Below are 23,468 nucleotides of genomic sequence, written 5' to 3'. Positions count from 1 at the left end.
GAGGTGCAAGGATTCTCTGCCTCAGTAGTTCTCAGTGTGAGATTGCATCCTAGGCCCCTCATTAGAAATGCACATTTTGGGGTAACCGAGTCCTGCCGGGTCAGAATGGGCACAGGGAAGGCAGTGAGCCTTCTGTCACAAGATCTGCAGAGCATCAGCTGCAGATTAAGCCTACCCTGAGCATGCCCACAGCCCTGTTTCCCCTCTACCACTCCAATAGACGGGGAGTAGCTCTACGAAAATGTTAAGATAAAGGGCCCAGCCTAGGTTGCGTGCTGGCTGCCAGAATCACCTCCAGGTTATGGCCCTGGTTCCATAACCCCTGCCTGACAGGGAGCCCTGGAGCCACTGGCCTGCAGAGATGTCTTCTGGCCCAGCTCATTGCACCCAGCTGCACTACAGATGGAACAGGGGGCTGAGAGCCCTAGGCTCACCCCCTTCCCCACTGTCCTTCCCAGATCCCAGCCCTGTGTGGAGGCCCCAGAAAATGACCGATTCCAGGTCTAAAAATGTCAGGGGCCAGTTCAAAACCAAAGACCATCATCATCTTCACATCATCTGCTACTGATTCACACTTGAGCTCTCAACAGAAGCAGCAGGGGGAAAAATCAACTTGACTGTAAACGAGAGTTACTGGGGGCTGGGAAGAGGGGTGGGTGAGCATGTGCTATAGGCATGTGTTCAAATATCACACTGAACCTCATCAACGTGTACAATGAACACAATTGAAAATTAATTAAAAAAAATGGAATTGATTTCCATCGGTTCTCTATGCTATGACTACACGGGCTTTAGCATGGAGTTGCTGGTCCTAGGTGAACCTCCCAGATCCACAGAAAGGGCCCAGAGAATCACCCCGCGTCTCCTTCATTCTGCAGGCACCTTACACAGCCCTCTCCTTCCAGCCTGGAAGAGCGCAGCCGAAGGTTCTGTTTCACTTTATTGGATACACCAGGTGTGGGATTTACACACAGCAACAACGAGTGCCAGAGAGAGACAGCGAGCCTGCTGGCCTTTGGGTCTCGGGGTTCTGAAATGAATGGACCTCGCTTCCACACGGTACAACAAGCATCCCAAAGTGGATAATGTAAACAGTTAAATTACTAAGTCATTATTCAAGCTCAAAATACTTCCATGAAAACGGCATACAAAAAAACAAACAAACATATAAATTACATTTAAGGTCTGTACATGATTCTTTAAAAAAAAATAAACAATACTGCGTTCTGTACAATATTGCTTCCTTTTGAACATTCTAAACCCAAGAAATATTTTCCCTTGAATTCCAGCAAAGTGGGCAAAATACACATGCAATATAATTAAAACCATTTCACAAAAATACAGGATTGTGTGGGTTTCTATAAAGGCACATTTTGCTTGAATATAGGGAGCTCCCATTTCAGAAGCCCCTGTTTCTTTGGACCCTGGTAGGTGGCTGTGTGCTGTCCTGCTGATCTTTGGCTGGGAAACACGACTGGCAGGGAGGCAGCAGGGAGAAATGGCGCTCCCTCCATCCTTAAACCAGCAGGCTGGCTGATGAGAATCTCAGATCCCGAGGTACCACCTGCTACCTACCCCTTCACAGACCTGTTCTCCCCACATTTCTAATACTTGATCCATATACCATGTGGAGTGAAGATGTTGCCTATGTTTCTGCAGAGAATACGCAGCTCACTAGTGATTGAGCACCAGGATGAATGCAGGCAGAATAGGGCTCACTATGTGTCCTGCTTCTGAAGAGGTCACACTACTGGGGCCCCTGCCCAGCTTAGGCACAGGTGTGGCCTCCAGACAAACAGGAGGACCCAGAGGCAGCTCTGAGTGCAGAGAATGAACAAGACAGGTGCAGGATTTTCGGTCAGTGAGTCTGCAAACCAGCCCTCCAGTGCCTGGGCTCTTGTGATTACTGTGGCTTGTGATCTCTCAAAGGGGGTTGAAGTCCCTCTGGGGTCACAGTGGGGTCTCATCTCCTGGTGCCTGGGCCCCGGGTGCCCCTCAGGCTTCCAGCTGGACTTGTGCTTCGTCCATCTGCAGAGTGTCATTGTCCCCTAGGAGCTCGGTCTCTGGGACAGAGCCATCTTCTTCCTCCTCTGCTTCCTGTACAGGGCTCTGGACCACATCTTCCGGGATGTTCTGAGCATCCTCAGTGCCCTCCGAGAGCAGAGCTGCCCTGTCTGCCACGGATGTGTTGGAGGGTGCCGTAGTGACGTAGCCTGTGCTGGTGGAGCCGCTGCCACTGTGGTGTGAGCTGGGTTTGGGGACCATCTGAGGGGGCACCTGCTGTGGAGCCATTTGCATAGGGATCTGGACTGGGTAGAAGTTGGGCAGGTACGCCCCATAGGCAGGCACTGGCTGGTAGCCGTTGACGGGGATGTAGAGCTGGGGCGGGGGCACCATGGGTCTGATCTGGCCCTTCATGGGGATGAACTGGGGCTGTGGGAAGGGCTGGGCCTTCTGCTTGGGGCCCATGTAGCGGGCGTTGCTCACATTGCTCACGGGGCTGGTGCTCAGGGAGCTGGTCTGCGTGGTGTTGCTGGCTCCCGAGGTCTGCGCTGAGCTGTTGTAGTTGGACAGGTTGCCCCAGGCTCGCAGCCGGCTGTGGATGTCCTTGAAGCGTGGTCGCCTGCTGGGGAACTCGTTCCAGCACTCGATCATGAGGGCATAGACCCAGGCAGGGCAGTCATCCGGGCAGGGCAGCACCTGCCGGTTGCGGATCATCTCCACCACGTCCTGGTTGGAGTACCCACAGTAGGGCTGCAGGCCGTAGCTGAAGACCTCCCACAGGACCACGCCGTAGGACCAGATGTCCGAGTCGATGGAAAACTTGCCGTACATGATTGCCTCGGGGGACATCCAACGGATGGGCAGCAGCGAGTTCCCCATCAGCTTGTAGTAATCGGCAGAATACACCTCGCGGAAGAGGCCCAAGTCTGAGATCTTCACGTTCAGCTTGTCATACACCAGCACGTTGCGGGTGGCCAGGTCCTTGTGGACCACGTGGTGGCCGGACAGATACTCCATCCCTGCTGCGATCTGCGCCACGACGTGCACGAAGTCGGGGGGCTCCAGGGCGGACTTCACTGTGCGGTCATCATCGGTGCTGCCCACGTCTGAGTGGGGCGAGCGCATGACCAGGAACTCGTGGAGGTCGCCGTGCGAGCAGTAGCTGAAGATCATGCTGAGGGGCTGGTCCTTGGTCACCATGCCCAGCAGGCAGACGATGTTGGGGTGCTGCAGCCGAGCCCGCAGCATGGCCTCGTGTCTGAACTCCTCCCGGAGCGGGCCCTCTGCTTTGTCCTTCAGCGTCTTGATGGCCACCACCTGGGTCTGCTCCCCCTGGGTGGGCCCAAACAGATGGCCTTTATAGACCTTGCCAAACCGGTCCTCCCCCAGCTCCTCCATGAACCTCACTGAGGACAAGCTGATCTCCTTGAGTTTGGCCTGTCAAAAAAGAAAAGCCCCAAATTAAACTTTTCTGCCACTGCCAATGGCAGAGGAGGAGCAGGGAGACTGGGAGGGGTCAGAAGTAGCCCTTGTGCCACCATCACCTTGCAGAAGACCCCCTGGTCCTAACTGTCCTGCACATGGCCACCCACAATGTGCCCTGATGCAGTCTGTCTGAGTCCTCCCACGGTCCCAATCAGTCTGCATATCAGGTTCCTCTAAAGTGTGACCAAGGTGCTTCTGCAGACCTCCCTCCCACCCCCACGTGTGTGTGCACACCTGTGTGTTTGCACGTACTCACACTCAGACACATGTCCGGCGACCGCACCTGAGCACCAGCTCTCCCACAGCCACCCTGGACTCTCCCAGTGGGCTGCCTCCACATCCCTCCTGTGCGTGGCTACACCACAGCAAGATCCTCCTCGGCTCCTGCCCACGGCCAGTCCTCAGCACCTCCCTGGCTGAAGAGATGGATGAGCCAACTCTCCCTGACCACCTCAAAGGGCCCTTCCAAGTCGGGGGGAACGGCGCTCCCCAGAGCTGGAGATGAAGGTAAGCACCCTCAGGAAGGCGGGCAAGGCTGGCACCTGCTTTTTCACCTGCTGTATTTCAGAATTTCCTACCTGCCCCCCTTTCATTTAAGAACATTCAGAGTGGGGACCGTCTCTCAGAGGTGGCTGGTCCCTCCTACTCGCATGAAAAGACTGGTTTTCTCTGCTTCCCCCAGAATCAAATGCAGCAAAACCAAATCTGAATGAAAACTGAGTGGAAAATAGGTCCCAGATCCTTAAAAATGCCACCGGCAGCCTCAAATTGTGGGACTGTTTTTTTTTTTTTTCCTTTGTCTCAGGTCACCCCGTGGACACAGTTGAGGCACCTGAGCAGCGAGGGCTGTTTGCTGGGCCACACAAGGTGCCCTGGTCTAGTTGTGGGGGAGAAGCTGTGGACTTCATATTTAGTGAATTCCAAATATGCCTGCCATTCATTTTCTACACACACACACACACACACACACATACACCGATGTATTTTAGAGAAAAAAAATAGCCAGATAAAATCATGTGCTGTGTATGGACGAAATGAAGAAAACAGGTCTCCCAGGTGACCAACCCTGGAGGACACAGCCTCAAAAAGCTGCCTTGTTAGAAGACAAAAGCAAAAGACCTGCTTGTGCTGGTTGATGAGTGGCATCTCCACGTCCTGGCTGGGCGAGGCCATCAGCTGCCGGCGCTGAGGGGTGGACGCGGATGCTTTCTGCTTATTGCGGCACATGCAGACCAGGAAGAAGAGGCAGGCGATGACCAAGGGAATGGCAATGCTGGGAACCAAGATGTACAGAATGCCCATCTTGCTGCTGTGTCGGGGACCTGCGAATGAGAAAGAGGCTTTGGTGACTCTTCAGAAAACACCCCCCTTTCAACTCTGAGTTCTCTGCCCAGGCAAAACATGTCAGCGCAAGTGGACAATCCAATAAATTACACAAAGGAGCAAAACTGTACACCAGACCTTAAAAAAAATAAATATTACTCATCCTACTGTGGAAACCACCACAAACCACCCCCCAACAGGGAAACAAACACTTTTCTTTCCTGATGCTTTGGACACCGTGGGAACAGGTGTTGAGCAGTATTACATTTTTCACCAAGGTCTCCTCCCCTCCTGATTTTGGTGAGATTTAGGAAACACATCTGATGTCCTTGACCGTGGTGGGTCAAACTCGGCTCACACCTGGGATCAGAAACGACCTTTTCCTCATTCAGTATTTTGATTTTTTAAACATTTTTGTATCATATTAACATTGCCTTTTAGAATACTACTTGAAATGCATTTAATTTAAAAGAGCAAGGGAAATCCATGAATTTGCCCAATACAATATGCAAAAAGGGTAAAGGAATTCTTGAAAAACAGGAGGTAAACAGTAGGAAGCCTTCAACTACCTTCTGCTTTTCTTTCCCCGTGAAAAGCAGCGCTTTGTCTCCCCCTACAGGGCAATGGAAAGTGGCAGCGGGGCACACAGGAGCCAGGCTGCAAGACCTCGGTAAGCAGGGATGGGTCCTGGGGGCTGGGCAAGGCAGGGGGCTGGCTGTCCTGGGGCTGCTGGCCCAACCCTCCAGCCCAGCACCTCCTCTGGCCCTTCAAAGCTACTGTATTTAAGAGCCAGTGGCCTGACTGAAGAAGGCTGACCCCTTCCCTGTATGTGATGAAAGGTGGGCTCTCCAGAGGCACTTCCCTGTATCCCTTAAGGAACTACGTGGTCTTATGTTTACCCCTTGGCTTTGTAAATAACTACCCCAGACTTGGATGGCTCTATGACCAGGGGGCAATGAACTCCCCATCTGGAAGAAAACAAAAAATTTCTGGTCAACATGATCTATGAAAAAATTGATTTGGTCTCAAAATGAGTAGTCTAGTGCTCTCTTAGGAAAAGTCACAATGTCCCAAACCTAGTCTCACCTGTGCCCTCCAAATAAGATAAAAATCAAATAAAGTGAAAGCCAAAACTCTCTTCTGTCCCCACCCAGCAATTTCCCCCATCCCCAAAGTGTCCAGGAGGCAGATGTTCCTGAAGCCTCAGGGCCCATGGACATTAGATTCCAGTTTGTTTTTCATTATTAGGATGAGGAGTGCAAGCTGTCCCTCATGCCAAAATCAGGAGCGAGAACTCTGTCATTGCAATTACATGATCATCTGCCTTGTTATGATCTTTTAAAAATTACCAATACAACTCATGCTTATTGGGAAAAAATGGACTGCAGAATTGTGAGCATTAAAAAGTAAATATTCCTCGTAGCCTTGTTCATGTTGATGCTATTAAAAGCTATCATATTGTTAATAGGTCAATACTCCATTTATTATGTATATCTTAGTTTCAACCACGTGAAACCACTGACATTTAACTATTCTGATATCCAAGAATAGTAGTTTCATATGGTGTTTTACCAGAGACCAGATTTCATTTTAAATTGAATTGTGTCACCTGTATTTTCCTGCTCCTGGTTTTGGAACAGAATCAAATATTTTGGACAGGTCCGTGGGTTCTTTTATAGCTGTGTACTACTCCCCAATATGGATACACTTCCACTATCCCATGCAACCTCCTACTGTTAAATTAGTCTATTTTGCATTTAGTTCTTGGGAGTGTTTCTGCAAGAAATATCCTTGCATGTCTGCCCTGTAAATGCAGCTACCTCTGCAACATAAGATTCCAGTGATTGCCAGATCAAACAATGCGCCTATTTTTCTTCATGGGCACTAATAACGTCCTTCCTTGCAGGAAATAGATCTAAAGGACTGTATCAGGGTTGAGCTCCTGGTATTTTCATTCTTACAGTTTATTCCCACTATGAACATACATTCCTGAAGAGGTGTCTGAGCTGCTCAGCAAAAGCAATGATAAATCTGGAGCCACTGAATCACAGCTTCAAAACCGTGATAGATAAATACTCACAGGTACTCACTCCTCAGTCGGCCGGGGGTACCTGGGCTTCACAGGAGGGGGTGTCCAGGCACAGGGGAGCCTTAGCTGCCCCACAGATTGACCTGTCCTTCTGCATGGTCCCACAGTCTCCCACCAACCCACCACCTCCGGATCCCAGCTGAGTTCAGTTACTCAACTACCACAACGTACACAATTGAAACTCAGAGGCAATAACGCTGAAGTTTAATCATTGACTACACAATCTTTTCCAATTTTTTTATGTAGCAGACGCTCAGAGGGAATGTTAAGAGACATGGATTCTATTTTCTCCTTATTCTGCCAGTTCTGTGTGTGAAAGCCCAGAAGCAGGAAAAGCCCAAAAGATGGGAGTGGGGGACCGGGGGTGGGGGGAGCGCCTTTCTTTATATTGTGTGATAATGTCCACGGAGGGACAAAGATGGCAGCTGAATTCCAGGACCGGACCCAGGTAAAGGGATGGAGGAAAGATCCAGAATGCAAACAGTGGCTGCCACCGTGAGCTGAACTTATGGGCTACTTGCACAACATTCTCCAGACTTCCCCCATTTTAAGACACCCCATAAGGATCTGATTTTATGTCACGACCAGCAACATTTTGTTTAAAACAATCACATGGTTAAGATGGGGCTCTGTGGTCCCCTCTGTCCCGAGGCAAGACAGAACATTCTCATCACAGGTGAACTCAACAGTCAACATTTTAAAAAAAGAGAGAGAGAGAATACATACTACACGAGGGTACGTCACACAGTTCCATGCGTACGTTTTTATTCTGCGTAAAGCACCAGGGGCCTTCCATCTGGCCTCCGGGGTTCCGGCAGTAGGCATGCCCCCCTCCGAGCTCGGGGAAGTCTGCGCTGGACAGGTGGTGGCTGTGGGGGTGCTGCAGGGCCCATGGCTGGCACTGGTGCCCCGACTTGGTAGTGCTGGCAGTTCCTCTGTAGTCTGAGCCCGAGCCGTTGTAGCACTGATGATCTGAGAGAGGCAGACGCATTAGGAGGTGCGAACACCCGGGGACCTGGCCCACCCTGGGGGTACAGAGTTCACCCTCCTTCAACTATTTATTTTAGGAAGGAACAAACCCACTTGGCCTGCATGAGCCCAAATGGGAATTTCCAAAAGACCAAAGGATTTTACATATCGTCCAAGAAAAGCAGCATTAAAAATAAGGACTCAATAAAGTCTAAGCCCACAAATAAAATTGAGGGCACCTTAGGGACATATGTGAAGGAAAGCTGTCAGAAGTTATTCCATGGCCCTGGAACCACCTTTGGAAATGTCAATTCGGACCTCATTCTCACTCATTACTAAAAGCAGAATTGAACTGTACAAATCCCAGCGGCTCGGGAGGCTGAGGCAGGAGGATCGCAAGTTCAAAGCCAGCCTCAGCAATGGTGAGGTGCTAAGCAACTTAATGAGACCCTGTCTCTAAATAAAATACAAAATAGTGCTTGAGTGCTCCCAGGTTCAATCCCTGGTACAAAAAAAAAAAAAAAAAGAACTATACAAGCAGCGAGGACAATTCCAGGCCTGGCCCTGCAACCTGGAGACCACCTCCACCACCCAGGGAGAAGCCAGGCTCGGCCACTGTGAGAACGGTGTCTATGGAGGAGCCAGAGCTAAGGATGTGCATTTGTTGAACATTTACCCAGTGTTTATCTCATGCCCTCTTCTAAGATTTAATCATTAACTCACCTAATCTTCATTCCAGCTGCACAAGGTTAGTGCTATTGCCCTCATGGAATATGAGGAAACAGGAGTTTCAGCAACTCCCTCAGGTCACACTGGAAGCCCCGTAGCCAGGAGTTATGAGGGACATGCTGGACCCTGAGGCCAGGCCCTACCTGCCTTGGCAAGGCACCCTGTGTACTTCTGGAAACCCCAGACTCGTCAGAAGCTAAAACATCCCTGGAGCCTGAGAGGAAAAGGGGTCTCACCTCTCATGGGGACAACAATCCTGACATTCTCGGAATGTCGGCAGAACTCCCTGTCCCATGCCTTCTTCCCTGACTGGCCTTGCCACCCTGCCAGGGCCTACTAAATACCTAGAGAACACAGGCTGCTCTGCTGCCCGGAAGGGGAGGTGGGGAGCATGGCTTTTGTCCTCTACAGACCCCCAAGGGGCCACACACACCCAGCCTCAGGTTCAGAAGAATCAAGTGCCCCACTCCACAGCTGAGGTCCTGTATTGCAGGGAAAGGTGCCTGGGAAGGTGGGGAGACCATCCACATTCCCTTTTGTAGTGACACAGGGCTTCTGGATCCTTCTGAGCTCCCACTGTGCATCATCTCCACGTCTCCAACTTGTGTAAGTCTAAGAGGGGATTGTGCTTCAGAGGTCTGGAGAGAGGGCTGGGAGCCCACGTTTCCCCAGGGCCCAAGATGCTGTGGACCATCACAGAAGCTGGGATGCTGGTCCTCTCCTGAACACTCCCTGCAGGTTTCTTTGGCAGAAACCTGGATCACTCCCCATCTGGAGACAGGAAATCCCAAGCTCAAGGGAGTCGAGGGACTGAACTCCAGTCCCAAAGATGGACAGCATTCAAGCAGGGTGTGAATCTGGGTCTGAATAACTTGCAATCCCTAGCTCTTTACCACCAGGTGGCTGCCCTTGGGATGGGGGACTGGACAGAGAGGCTCTGGCCGCTATGCCCTGCTTAAGCAAGGCAGATGGGGGTCCCCTGGGCAACAGGCCAACTCAGAGCCCCCATTTCAAGCGCACACACTGCCCCTTTCTGCTCCAGGGTTGGGGGCACTCACAGCGGCCCAGCCTCTCCGCTGGGATGCCGATGCGCATGCAGTTGGCTGCATCCGGGCTCTCGGGCATGGGCAGCGCCTCGCACTTGGGCAGCTGCAGACGCATGAGGATGAGCGGGTTGGAGCGCGCGATCGTGTACTCCTGGCGGCACAGGTCGCTCTCCAGGACCTCGCACTCGTCGCGGCACAGCTCCCGCGGCTTGGGTGCCCTGGAGCGGGCGTCACACAGCGGGAACACGAAGTGGCAGAAGGACGGAATGGCGAACTGCGAGCACTGGTCCGACAGGTGCGTGGAGGTCCCGATCATGGTGAAGGCCGCTGCGGAGACACGCGACCCCTGTGAGTGCTGGTTTGGGGCTGCATCCCCAACCCCCTCTGAGCCCGTGTTTTGCACCTTGACACCCTGCCTGCACCCAGCTCCCTAACTTCGTCCCCATGTGGTCCCTGCCATCTGTACCTGTTCCCCTGGCACCAGTCCCTCCAACCCCAGGGGAGAGAAGGAGGGGAACAAATGGGGCCTGGGTGGCTGGGCTTGCGCTCACCACTCCGCCTTCACCTATGAAAGACTGGTTTATATTAATGGTCCTGGACAGCTGAAGACGGCGCCCTTTGCCTTCACATCCTGCGGAGACTGTGCCCCCCAACACAGGAGAAAACTTGGAAGATGGAATTTAGTCTCTGGGGCGCCCCAGCTCCACTGACTTTTACTTGGAGTGCCATCTGTAGCCAGCAGGTGGCGATGCTGCCACCCACTTATTCTTGGAAGACCCCCCTGGGCACCAGCAGGTTGTGAGGAAGCCTGTTCAGGACCTTTGTCAACCTGTGATTGAGGCCTCTCAGTCCTTTCTGAGCCCGTTCAGTAAAGTGATTTGCTGAGGCCCCACTTGGTGGAGTGAAAATGCTCACAGAGCTTATAAAATGGGCCTGGAAGAGATGGGTCCAGGAGTAGGCTGGCAGAGGACATTATTCCCTATAACCCATTTGAGTTCTGTGACATAACTCAGTGTCCACAGGTCTAGTGCCCCTTATCTGCACAGCTTGGGGACCAGAAGTATTTTGGTTTGGGGATGTTTTCAGATTCTGGAGTATTTGCATACACACAAAGAGATATCCAGAGGAAACCTAATTTTAAACATAAAATTCACCCACATACACATAGCCTGAAAGCAATTCTGCAAAATATTTTCAATAATTTTGTGCACAAAACAGTTTGTGTGCCCTGAATCATCAAAAGTTAGGTTTGGAATTTTCCACTTGTGTCATGTTGGTGCTCAAAAAGTTTCAGGTGTTGGAGTATTTTGGATTTTTGGATTAGGGATGCTCAGGCTGACAGATAAGAGGTGGGTGGGACCTCTAAGAGGTGGGGCTTAGTGGGAGATCATTAGGTTTGCTGGCAACAAACCCACTGGCCCTCAGAAGGGTCCAAGGTAGTTCTCTTGGGATCCTGCTTAGATCTCTCTTACCATAAAAGAACAAGCCTGGGCCCTCCTGGGCTGTTCTGGCTTCCTGTTATATATGTTATCGGTCCTCCTTGCATGTGCTCTCATCACGCACGGTGCCTGCCATTCATCATGTGATGAAGCCAAGAGGACACTCATCAGAGCTGGTATCATGCAGTTTAGACTTTCAGCCTCTGAATCTGTGAGCTACACAGACCTCTTTTCTTTATAGTACCCAGCAAGCGAGAAAAAAGAGAGATTCACTCTCTGTGCCATGAACAATAAAATGTACAAGTGGCAGCTGCCTGCACAAAGAGGACCTTCAAGTGCTTGATGTCTCATGAGAAACGTCTGTAGCTCCTACCTGTGATTCGGTTTTCAATCTCCCCCTGCATCTGGAGGGAGTCCACATAAATGGTCCGGTTCCCAATAAAACGTGCACAGGCGATTCCCCGGTAAGGCTGGCAGAATCCGTCCTCCTGGTAGTCATCCCTGGTGAAAGCACACAAGGTCTGTAAGCGCAGCAGGAGATGTCAAACATTCCCAATGATTTGATTTTTAAATCCGGCATCTTACAATCCAAGAATTTTGCCCTTTGGTATTTACCCAGATAAGCTGAAAATTTAGAAGTCCACACAAAAACTCGCATGAATATTTACAGCAGCTTTGTTCAAAATTGCTAAAACGTGGAGAAAACTAAGATGCACTTCAGGAGGTAGGTAACTGGACAAACAGAAATGGATGCACCCAGACAGTGGAATAGTATTCAGTGCTAACATGAAATGAGCTACTGAGCCACAGGAAGGGAGGAAATTGAAATGCACTTTACTGGTGAAAGGAACCAATCTGGAAAGGCTACACACTGTGTGATATCCCAGCTACATGATACTGTGGAAATGCAGAAGTATGGAGACAGTAAAAAGACCAGTGGTTGCCAGAGGTACAGTTGGGGGGGGGGATGGGCAAAGGCATGCAGAAGACTTTTAGGGCAGAGAAACTATTGCTAATGATACTATCATGGTCATCATGGGGGTCACTACACATTGGTCAAAATCCATAGAAGGTAAAACACAAAGAGTGACCCTGAATGTAGAGCACAGAGTCCAGTTCACATGATGTATCATCATGGGCTCATCAACTAATTAATAGGGGAGACTGTGAGGAAGGTGAGGGGAGAGAACAGGAAACTCTCTGCCTTGCTGTTCAGCATTTCTGTCAACCTGAAAGAGCTCTCAAATTAATCTCTTAATCAAGAACAAAACCCAAACACCCTGGCATCGTTAAAGGAGTGTGGGACGCAGGAGGGCTCCTTAAGGGTGAGACGTGGCTGGGCAGGTGGTTCTGTGTAAACGCACAAATGCACCCATGTCAGACATGAGGTGTGATGCTTCCCACCCCTGGTGCACACCAGAGCTGACCGACACTCCCCGCACACACACTTCCCTTGTTTGCAAACAAGGATTTTATGAAAACAATGATAATGCAAAAGCTGCATTCTGTCATTAAATCATAGGAGAGAAATCTTGAGGAGGAGGAAAGCTGCACAGAGGCATCTTCTAGTATATCCAAAGGCAACAGATGCAGAGAAAAGGAAGCCTCACCCTCAAAGAATTTGCAAGGGGAGATGCACGCTTCAACACCCCAAGATGAGAGTTGGCTGCTGCTTCCTGGGCAGCAGGACCATACGCAAATGTGCAGCAGGCCTGAGAGGGGGACACATGACAGCAGACTGCTGTCCTTCCATCCTGCAGTCCAGCCTTCCCAGCCCTGAAGTGAAGGGGACACAGTCCTCCCTCGAGGTCGCGGTGGGAGGTGTGCTAAATTATTTTCTGCAGAACCAATTAGTCCAGCTATAGGCACTGAAACCCATCGTTGTAAAGACCCAGGTGCACCACACAGTGGGCCTGGGCTTCCAGAACATGTCTCTGCTGATCCCCTCAAAGGTGCAACTCAGTAGCTTGTTTTCTAGCAAACTGGGGACTGATCCCATGAGTGAGCACACTTACCTCTCCACCCTGCATGGGGCAGACCATCCCCAAATGAAACCTGAGTTGTGCTCAGTTTAACCCCATGGACTTAAAAACTCCCCGAGTGAGCTGCTACAGAGGCTGAGGCTGAATGCTTGCAGCAGATGAGGGGCCCCAGCACGACCATCTCTCTTCTGGGTTCTCCCCCACTGCAGTGCCTTCTCAAGCCCCTAAGGAAAAGTTCTTTTTCAAAGAAAAGAACCTGAAGCCATAAATAATCCAAATGAGGAGGTCTGGGTTTCAGCAAGAGTAGGATGCCCTTCTCTTGAGCTTGCATGTTATATCTTTGGGTTCCTTCTAGGGAGTTTAAATAGACAAGCATACTGACTCTGTGAGCCCAGCCCATGCTCCTTCACCCTAACCCTGAGCTGAAGTTTATTGCTGGTTAAAAACACCGACATAATGAGAGTTGCCTCTGCCCTGGTGCTTGTGGTTGGGTGGAGGGTGCTTGCATTAACATCAGCTAAGCCTGAGAGAGATTCCCCCCAGCCCCGGGGACAATCCTGCAAGGGTGAGCACTTTCTTTTCTTCCCTGTCAGATTTAAGGGAGAGGACACTGGGCACTTGCTGCAGGCTTCTCCCTGGCCATAGGCCAGGTGCTGACAGGGTGGAGTGAGAAACTGAGGTACAGGGTGGACAGTAAGGGGCTCACGCTCCCCTCCTCAGCACTCTGTGGCTTCCATCTGAATCTTCGAAAACATCCCAAAAGCCAAACAGAAGGGGTTGGAAAATGACCTCCTTGAATTTTGAAGAATACAAGTGGGAGTTACTTTCTACTTTCAAACAAAATTATGTTTCCTGTTTACCTGGCCTGGTTCAGGAGCACTGAAGAGTACCAGAGCTGGAGAAAGTCTGAGACAGAATCTGGGATCTGTGAAATTCCTTAGACCATGCAAGGGAAAGGGACATGCTCACCCCATGGTAGAACATCTGTGCTATGAATCTGAAACCCTTCTGCCCTCCTAATGTGGGCACTGATCCAAAGCCTGATGATACGTGGATACAGAAGAAACTTCGACACCAAGAAGTCACTGTCAAGGAGGGGAGAGAGAAATAACCACAACAGTGGGTAAGAAGATGCAACGGAGAGGGAGTAGCAGGCGGAAGGGAAACGCAGAGGAAGGAACCAGCTGGGATAGAAAGTGCTCTTCCACGGGGGCTGAGAGGAGGGTGGGCAGACCCACCACCTTCCCTGGATGGCACCTGCTGAAAATTAAAAAAATATGTGAAGAAGGTCCATACAGGGGCCTGGCGTGGTGGCGCAGGCCTGTAATCCCAGTGGCTCAGGAGGCAGAGGCAGGAGAATGGCAAGTTCAAATCCAACCTCAGCAACAGCAAGGCGCTAAGCAACTCAGTGAGACCCTGTCTTTAAATAAAATACAAAATAGGGCTGGGGATGCGGCTCGGTGTTTGAGTGTCTCTGAGTTCAATCCCTGGCACCCACCCACCCCCTCCCACAAAAAAAGAAGATCAATTCAGGGACAGAAATAATGAATGAGTTTTAAGGGAAACAAAGGATCTTTTAAGATAAAAAAAAACACATCAAAATTCAAATGTAGTCAATATTTTATAGGGAGTGAAACATTTTTTCCCATAAAAGATTTTTTTGTTAAAAAGTAGTGAAATTATTTTCATAATTGTTCCTTATTATGAGAGGGTTCATAATAAATGGGCTGCCTGCCGGAGTGCAGCTGAGGGTGCTAAAACTGAATCTCCAATTTAGCGGGAGGCACAGGCAAGAGGACAGAGAGCAAACCAGCCACGTTAACAAAGACAGCAAAAGCTCTGTAAGCAATTACAAAACTCAGCCCTCTTCACAGAAAGTTAACAAAATCCAGAGTGCAAGCCACAGTGAAATAGAGAAAGTCACAATGATAGCTGGAAATTTAATATCATTAAATGCAATCAGTGGAATTCAGGGAAGCAATCCATGGAACTAGTCAAAACTTAGTGAAGAAACTCACAAGTGCCCAAACTCTAAGCACCATCCTGATCTGACGAACACCTATAGAGCAATATGCCCAACCAGAGCAGTCCCTACATCTGTTCAGTCCACAGGGAATGGGCACCCCAACAGATCACATGTGCAGCCATAAAACAACCCTCAATACATTTAAAAGGAGCAAAACCAAAATTCTGTAACCACAGGGAACTAAATTAGAAATCCATAACAAGAAGATATTTAGAAACTCTCCAAATTTTTGGAAATTAAATAGCAAACTTCCGAAGAACCAAAAGGCCAAAGAAGAAAATGCAGAACTAAACAATATGAAAAATCAAAGTATAGGATATCAAAGGTTTGTGGGGCAACTAAAAGGTATAATTAGGAATTTAGAGATTTATGTGTTTAAATTAGGTAAAGTTTATAACCTAAGAATTTTTAAGAATGAGGGCAAGTTAAATCTGAAATGATTAAACCACTACAGTCAAAAGCAGAAATTTATACACCAGAAAACAAACAATATAAAAATCAGTAAAGCCTAACATTAATTAGTGCTTCAAAACAATTAATGTAGCTGCATGTGGTGGTGCACACTTGTAATCCCAGTGACTGAGGAGGCCAAGGCAGGAGGATCACAAGTTTGAGCCTCAGCAATTTAGTGAATTCTTATCTCAAAATAAAAAATAAAAAGGATGGGGGGATGTAGCTCAGTTGTAAAGGACGCTTGTATTCAGTACCAAAAAAACCCCCCAAAAACCAAGTAACATAGTTGTCATAGTTGCTAACATCTAGAAAAACTGATTAAGAAAGAGAAAAACTCACATCACCAATATCAAGAATGCATAGGGGAACATCACCAAAGACCCTACAGATGTTTAACAGTAAGAAACATCATGAACAAAGAAGTAAACAGATTGAGTTAGAAAAGAAGACAAATTCCTTGAGGAACAAAAAACACCAAACAAAAAGAAAAACTCAGAATAACCCTCAATTTCTTGAGGAATTTGAAGCTGTAATTAATTCCTTGAAGTTGTTAAAAACAAAAACAAACAAACAAACAAACAAAAAACCCTTCCCACAATTAAAACAGAGAAACTGGGAGTTGCCAAACATTTAAAGAAGAAATGTCAGCAGTGTACACAAACTCTTAAGAGAAAATACTGGAGTAAAGGACACTTTCTAATTCATTTTATGAGGCTAGCACAACTGTGCTACAAACATCTAACAAGGACATCAAAAGAACATGCAGATCAATATACCTCATGATCAGAAGGGCAATACCCTCCTCCTCATGTTAACCATGATGCTAACTAAATCTAGCAAAATAAACATGGACAATATTTTTAAAAATGCATAATGGACCGACTGGGATTAACTCCAGGAATAAAGTTACTTCAACATTGAAAAGTCAGTCAATGAAGGAGAGAGGCCCGCCCCAGTGCTGAGCCACAAGGCACCCGGCACCCGTGCAGGGGTTCCTTATTCACCAAAGCATGGCTCCACAGCCCAACATCAGCATACACATAGGCTTGAGGCTGCCACGGCCACGAAACTGGGATATCGCCGTGTCTATCAATAAGGACCTGGTAAGACGTCACCAAGGTCCCTGTGGGCCTGGCTGCACCAGAGGTATCTCTACTAAGGATGCTACCAGTTATCCTGTTGCTGAGGTCACAGAAAATCTTGTTTCTCCTACTAACAGCCAACTTCTTATGATTACCCTTTCACTAGTCATATAATCTAATACCTCTATATTCTCACAAATCAGACAACCCCCCAAGCCCCCTTCTACCATTAGAAACTATAAACCATTATGCAAACCTATTGTCTGTTTAGTAGAAGATAACCAAACTCATCATTTCTGATTACAGCAACAAAACTGTAAATGTAAAAACAGCAGCTAACTCATCTATGGCTGCACACTGGATACACTGAGTGCTGTAACATTGACCTCCCCCTTAAAGGTGAGGTGTTGGTAACCTGCAGGGACACCATAAGACAACAGGGCAGACACTGTAATATGTCGGATCTACACTGCAAGAGAGGAAGACACACAGACATCATGACAAAACAAGGGAGGAAAGTGCCCCAAACAAACCAAGACACTAGGACAACAGACTCCATAGACAGCGCAGCAGGTGAAATGACAGAGAAGGAGTTCAGAACATCCATAACCAAAACGATCTGGGAATTAAAGAATGATCTAAGTGAGCAGATAGAGGCAAAAACTGATCATATCAACCAAGAGATAAGAGAGCAAATACATGTAGCAAGAGATTACTTCAAAAAAGAGAGATTCTGAAAAAAAAAAAAAAAAAAAACCAAACAGAAATCCTTGAGATGAAAGAAACAATAAGTCAAATACAAAACTCAATAGAAAGCATCACCAACAGACTAGCTCACCTGGAAGACAGGACCTCAGACAATGAAGACAAAACACACAATCTTGAAAATAAAGTTGGCCTCACAGTGAAGATGGTAAGAAATCATGAACAGAATATCCAAGAATTATAGGATACCATCAAAAGACCAAATTTAAGATTTATTGGGATAGAGGAAGGTTCAGAGATTCAAACCAAAGGAATGCACAATCTCTTCAATGAAATAATATAAAAAAAAATCCCAAGCATAAAGAATGAATTGGAAAATCAAATACAAGAGGCCTATAGGACACCAAAATTGTACAAAATTACAACAGATCTACACCAAGACTCATTATAATGAAAATGCCTAGCATACAGAGTCAGGATAGAATTTTAAAGGCCGAAAGAGAGAAAATTCAGATTACTTATAAAGGAAGACCAACTGAGATCTCAGCAGATTTTTCAGCCCAGATCCTCAAAGCCAGGAGATCCTGGAACAACATATACCAAGCTCTAAAGGATAATGGATGCCAACCAAGAATCTTACATGCAGCAAAATTAAGCTTCAGATTTGATGATAAAACAAAATCCTAAAGTGAAAACTAAAAGGATTTACAGCAAGAAAGCCTGCACTACAGAACATTCTTGGCGAAATATTCCACAAGGAGGAAATGAAAATCTGCAAGGGGAAGTGCTGAGGGCCACAGCCGAGTCCGGATGACGCATGGCATTTTTGCCAGAAGTAGTGGTTGAGAGGTGACGCCATCGAGTTCTCGCGGAGTTCCCGATGAGTTCCAGTTGAACTCTCGCGGGGATTCCCGGAGAGTTCCCATTGGTTGGGGGAAGTGCCGGAGGAGGGATATTTCCGGTTGCTGGTTCCTGGAGGAACCGCGTGGCGCTGGGGAGAGTTCCCAGGGAGCATGTGTGGAGTGTGCTGGTGGAGTTCAGAAATAAAGTTTGTTCCTGCTTCAGTGGCTCATGATTTGTGCCCAGCCAGACTGCGGCAGGGAAGAACTACAATAAAGGAAGAGCCAACCAAAGGAGAAACCAAGTCAAGTTAAATGCCAAAAATAAACAAAAGTGGGCTGGGGATGTGGCTCAAGCCGTAGTGCGCTCGCCTGGCATGTGTGCGGCCCGGGTTCGATCCTCAGCACCACATACAAACAAAGATGTTGTGTCCGCCAAAAACTAAAAAATAAATTTTAAAATTCTCTCTCTCTCTCTCTCTCTCTTTAAAAAAATAAAAAATAAAATAAACAAAAGTGACCAACCGGAAGTATAAATCATGTTTCAATAATAACACTGACTGTTAATGGCCTAAACTCACCAATCAAAAGACATAGACTTGCAGATTGGATTAAAAAAAAAAAGACCCAACAATATGCTGCCTCCAAGAGACTCATCTCATAGGAAAAGACACCCACAGACTGAAAGTGAAAGGTTGGAATAAAATATCCCATTCACATATTCTGCATAAACAAGCAGGGGTTTCCATCCCCATATCAAATAAAGTAGACTTCAAGCCAAAGTTAATCAAATGGGATAAAGAGGGACACTACATACTGCTCAAGGGAACCATACACCAACAAGACATAACAGTTAAAATATATATGCCCCAAACAATGGAGCATCTATATTCATCAACCAAACTCTTCTCAAGTTCAAGAGTCATATAGACCACAACACAATAATTCTGGGTAACTTTAACACATCTCTTTCACCACTGGATAGATCTTCCAAACAAAAGCGTAAAAAAAAAAAAAAAAAAAAAACTATAAAACCCAATAATACAACCAATAACTTAGACTTCACTGACATATATAGATTATTTCATCCTTCAATGAGTGAATAAATTTTCTTCTCAGCAGCACATGGATCCTCTTCTAAAATAGACCATATACTATGCCACAAAGCAACTCTTAGTGAATATAAAAAAGTAGAGATACTACCCTGTGTTCTACCAGACCACAATGGAATGAAATTAGAAATCAATGATAAAATAAAAAACAAAAGCAACTCCAACACCTGGAGACTAAATAATATGCTATTAAATAAACAATAAGTTACAAAAGGTATCAAGGAAGAGATTAAAATATTCTTAGAGGTAAATGAGAACACTGATACAACATATTGAAATCTCGAGAACGTGAATCATTCAGAGTGGCTCCCCACACTCTAGGACACTGTGAAGACAGTTCTAAGAGGAAAGTTCATTGCATGGAGTTCATTCTTTCAAAGAAGAAAAAGTCAATAAATAAATGATTTAACATTACATCTCAAAGCACTAGAAAAAGAAGAACAAATCAACCTCAAAAGCAGTATAAGACAGGAAACAATTAAAATCAAAGCTGAAATCAATGAAATTGAAACAAAAGAAAATTTGAAAAAATTGACAAAATAAAAAGTTGGTTCTTTGAAAAAATAAAATTGATGAACCATTAGCCACGTCAATGAAGAGAAGGAGAGAGAAAACTCAAATTACAAACATCCATGATGAAAAAGGAAATATCATGATGGACACTACAGAAATACATAAGATAATTAGAAATAAATTTGAAAATTTGTACTCCAGTAAAATGGAAAATACCAAAGGCATCAACGAATTTCTAGAGGTGTATGATATGCCCAAACTAAATCAGAATAACATACACAATTTAAACAGATCAGTTTCAAGCAAGGAAATAGAGGATACCATCAGAGAAGCCTACCAACCAAGAAAAGCCCAGGACTAGATGGACACACAGCTAAGTTCTACAAGACCTTTAAAGAAAAACTAATACCAATACTCCTCAAACTATCTCATGAAATAGAAAAAGAGGGAGCACTTCCAAACACATTCTATGAGGCCAATATCACCCTGATTCCAAAACCAAAGACACATCAAAAAAAAGAAAACTTCAGACCAATATCTATAATGAATATAGATGCAAAATTTTTCAATAAAATTCTGGCAAATTGAATACAAAAACATGTCTAAAAGATGGTCACCATCCCAGAAATGCAAGGTTCAACATATGGAAATCAATAGATGTGATTCATCACGTCAATAGACTCAAAGATAAAAATCCTATGATCATCTCAATAGATGCAGAGAAAGTATTTTACAAAATACGGCACCCCTTAATGTTCAAAATACTAGAAAAACTACAGATATATCAGGAACACATCTCAACATTGTAAAAGCTATCCATGCTAAGCCCCAGGCCAACATCATTCTAAAAGGAGAAAAATTGAAAGCATTCCCTTTAAAACTGGAACAGGACAGGGATGCCCTCTTTCAAAACTTCTATTTAACATAGTTCTTGAAACTCTAGCCGGAGAATTAGACAAACAAAAGAAATTAAAGGGATATGGATCGGGAAAGAAGAACTCAAATCATCACTATTTGCTGACGATATGATTCTATACCTAGAAGACCTAAAAAATTCCACCAGAAATCTTCTAGAACTAACAAATGAATTCAGCAAAATAGCAGGATATAAAATCAACACCCATAAATCAAAGGCATTTCTGTACATCAGTGACAAATCCTCAGGAAAAAAGAAACTAGGAAAACCACCTCATTTACAATGGCCTCAAAAAGAAAAAAATACTTGGGAATCAACTTAACAAAAGAGGTGAAAGACCTCTACAATGAAAACTATAGAATACTAAGGAAAGAAATTAGAGAAGACCTTAGAAGATGGAAAGATCTACCTTGTTCTTGGATAGGCAGAATTAATATTATCAAAATGACCATACTACAAAAAGCACTATACATCGATCCAATGCAGTCACAATCAAAATCCCAATGACATTCCTCATAGAAACAGAAAAAGTAATCATGAAATTCATCTAGAAAAATAAGAAGAGCCAAAGCAATCCTTAGCAAGAAGAGTGAAGCGGGGCTGGGGATGTGGCTCAAGCGGTAGCGTGCTCGCCTGGCATGCGTGTGGCCCGGGTTCGATCCTCAGCACCACATACAAACAAAGATGTTGTATCCGCCGAATACTAAAAAATAAATATATATATATATAAAAAAAGAAGAGTGAAGCGGATGGCATTACTTTTCCAGACCTTAAACTATACTATAGAGCAATAGTAACAAAAACACCATGGTACTGGCACCCAAATAGATCTATAGACCAATGGTACAGAACAGAGGACACAGAGACAAACACACATTATTACAGTTATCTCATATTAGATAAAGGCGCCAAAAATATATATTGGAGAAAAGATAGCCTCTTCAACAAATGGTGTTGGGAAAACTGGAAATCCACATTTAACAAAATGAAATTAAACCTCTATCTCTCACCATGCACAAAACTCAAGTCAAAGTGGATCAAAGACCTAGGAATTAAACCGAGACCTTGTGCCCAATTGAAGAAAAGGTAGGCTCAAATCTCCATCATGTCGGATTAGGCCCCAACTTCCTTAATAAGACTCCTATATCGCAAGAATTAAAACCAAGAATCAATAAATGGGATGGATTCAAACTAGAAAGCTTCTTTTCAGCAAAAGAAACAATCTGTGAGGTGAATTGAGAGCCTACATCCTGGGAACAAATCTTTCCCCTCACACATCAGATAGAGCACTAATCTCTATGGTATATAAAGACCTCAAAAACCTTAACACCAAAAAAACAAATAACCCAATCAATAAATGGGTCAAGGAACAGAACAGACACTTTTCAGAAGAGGATATACAATCAATCAACAAATATATGAAAAAATGTTCAATTCTCTAGCAATAAGAGAAATGCAAATCAAAACTACTCTAAGATTTCATCTCACTCCAGTCAGAATGGCAGCTATCAAGAATACAAACAACAATAAATGTTGGCGAGGATGTGGGGGAAAAGGCACACTCATACATTGCTGGTGGGACTGTAAATTGGTGCAGCCAATATGGAAAGCAGTATGGAGATTCTTTGGAAATATGGAAATGGAACCACCATTTGACCCAGCTGTCCCCCTTCTCGGTTTATACCCAAAGAACTAAAAAACAGCCTACTACAGGGACACAGCCACATCAATGTTTATAGCAGCACAATTCACAATAGCTAAACTGTGGAACCAACCCAGATGCCCTTCAGTAGATGAATGGATAGGGAAACTGTGGCACATATACACAATGGAATATTACTCAGCAATAAAAGAGAATAAAATTATGGCATTTGCAGGTAGATAGATGAAGCTGGAGACGATAATGCTAAGTGCAGTAAGCCAATTCCAAAAAAACCAAAGGCTGGATGTTTTCTTTGATATGAGGATGTTGACTCATAATGGTGATGGGGAAGAGCATGGGAGGAATGGAGGAACTTTAGATAGGGCAAAGGGGAGCGAGGGGAATGGAGGGGGGAAGGGGGTAGGAAAGATGGTGGAATGAGTTAGACATCATTACCCTAAGTACAAATGATGTGAAAATACTTTATGTACAACCAGTGACTTGAAAAATTGTGTTCTATATGTGTAATATGAAATAAATTGCATTCTGCCATCACATATAACAAACTAGAATAAATAAATAATTTAATAAAAAGTCAATCAATGAGCTGGGCATGGTGGCTCACACCTATAATCCCAGAGGCTCAGAAGAGTCAGGCAGGAGGATGGCAAGTTCAAAGCCAGCCTCAGCAACTTAGTGAGGCTCTAAGCAACTTAGCAAGACCCTGTCTCAAAATTTTAAAAAGTAAAATAAAATTTAAAAAGGCAGGGGATGTGTTTCTGTGGTTAAGTGCCCCGGGTTCTATCCCCTATACCGAAAAGAAAAGAAGAAAAAAAAAAAACACTCAATGAAAACAGACAGAGAAACCACAGAATTAATTTAGTTGGTATAAAAAGATCAGTTCAACATCAATTCATTGTGAAAACTCCAAAGAAATGAATTAAAGAACTTTCTCTAATATTATCTAATATAAAGTGAATCTATAAGAAGCATGCAATGAATATACTACTTAAGGTGAAATAAGAAATATTTTCCCCTTAAAAAAGGAAACAAGACAAAGATGCCTGCTCTTACTATTTCTATCCAACATTTTTTTAAAAAAAATATTTTTTAG

At 45.6% G+C, this 23,468-nt stretch overlaps 1 protein-coding gene across 2 annotated transcripts in view; it reads right to left on the bottom strand.

The window, feature by feature from the left end:
- Window positions 1–923: 923 nt before the first annotated feature.
- The window catches only part of Ror2 (receptor tyrosine kinase like orphan receptor 2), a 210,053-nt gene continuing 187,508 nt past the window's right edge, over window positions 924–23,468 (bottom strand). The window contains exons 5-9 of one of the 2 annotated variants that reach the window (XM_046453916.1): window positions 11,458–11,585; window positions 9,658–9,972; window positions 7,628–7,873; window positions 4,609–4,811; window positions 924–3,441 (exon numbers count right to left, since the gene is read on the bottom strand). In XM_046453916.1, the coding sequence (XP_046309872.1) occupies window positions 1,996–3,441; window positions 4,609–4,811; window positions 7,628–7,873; window positions 9,658–9,972; window positions 11,458–11,585 (2,338 nt within the window). In that variant the 3' untranslated portion in view covers window positions 924–1,995. The remainder of the gene's footprint in view (window positions 3,442–4,608; window positions 4,812–7,627; window positions 7,874–9,657; window positions 9,973–11,457; window positions 11,586–23,468) is intronic. The other variant, XR_006853761.2, reaches the window with a different exon arrangement.

The sequence above is a fragment of the Marmota monax genome, unplaced genomic scaffold (genome assembly GCF_021218885.2).
Source record: "Marmota monax isolate L192 unplaced genomic scaffold, Marmota_monax_Labrador192_F-V1.1 WCK01_AAM20220418_F8-fsc00217, whole genome shotgun sequence".
NCBI lineage: Eukaryota > Metazoa > Chordata > Mammalia > Rodentia > Sciuridae > Marmota > Marmota monax.
This window is presented reverse-complemented; position numbering and strand designations above follow the sequence as displayed.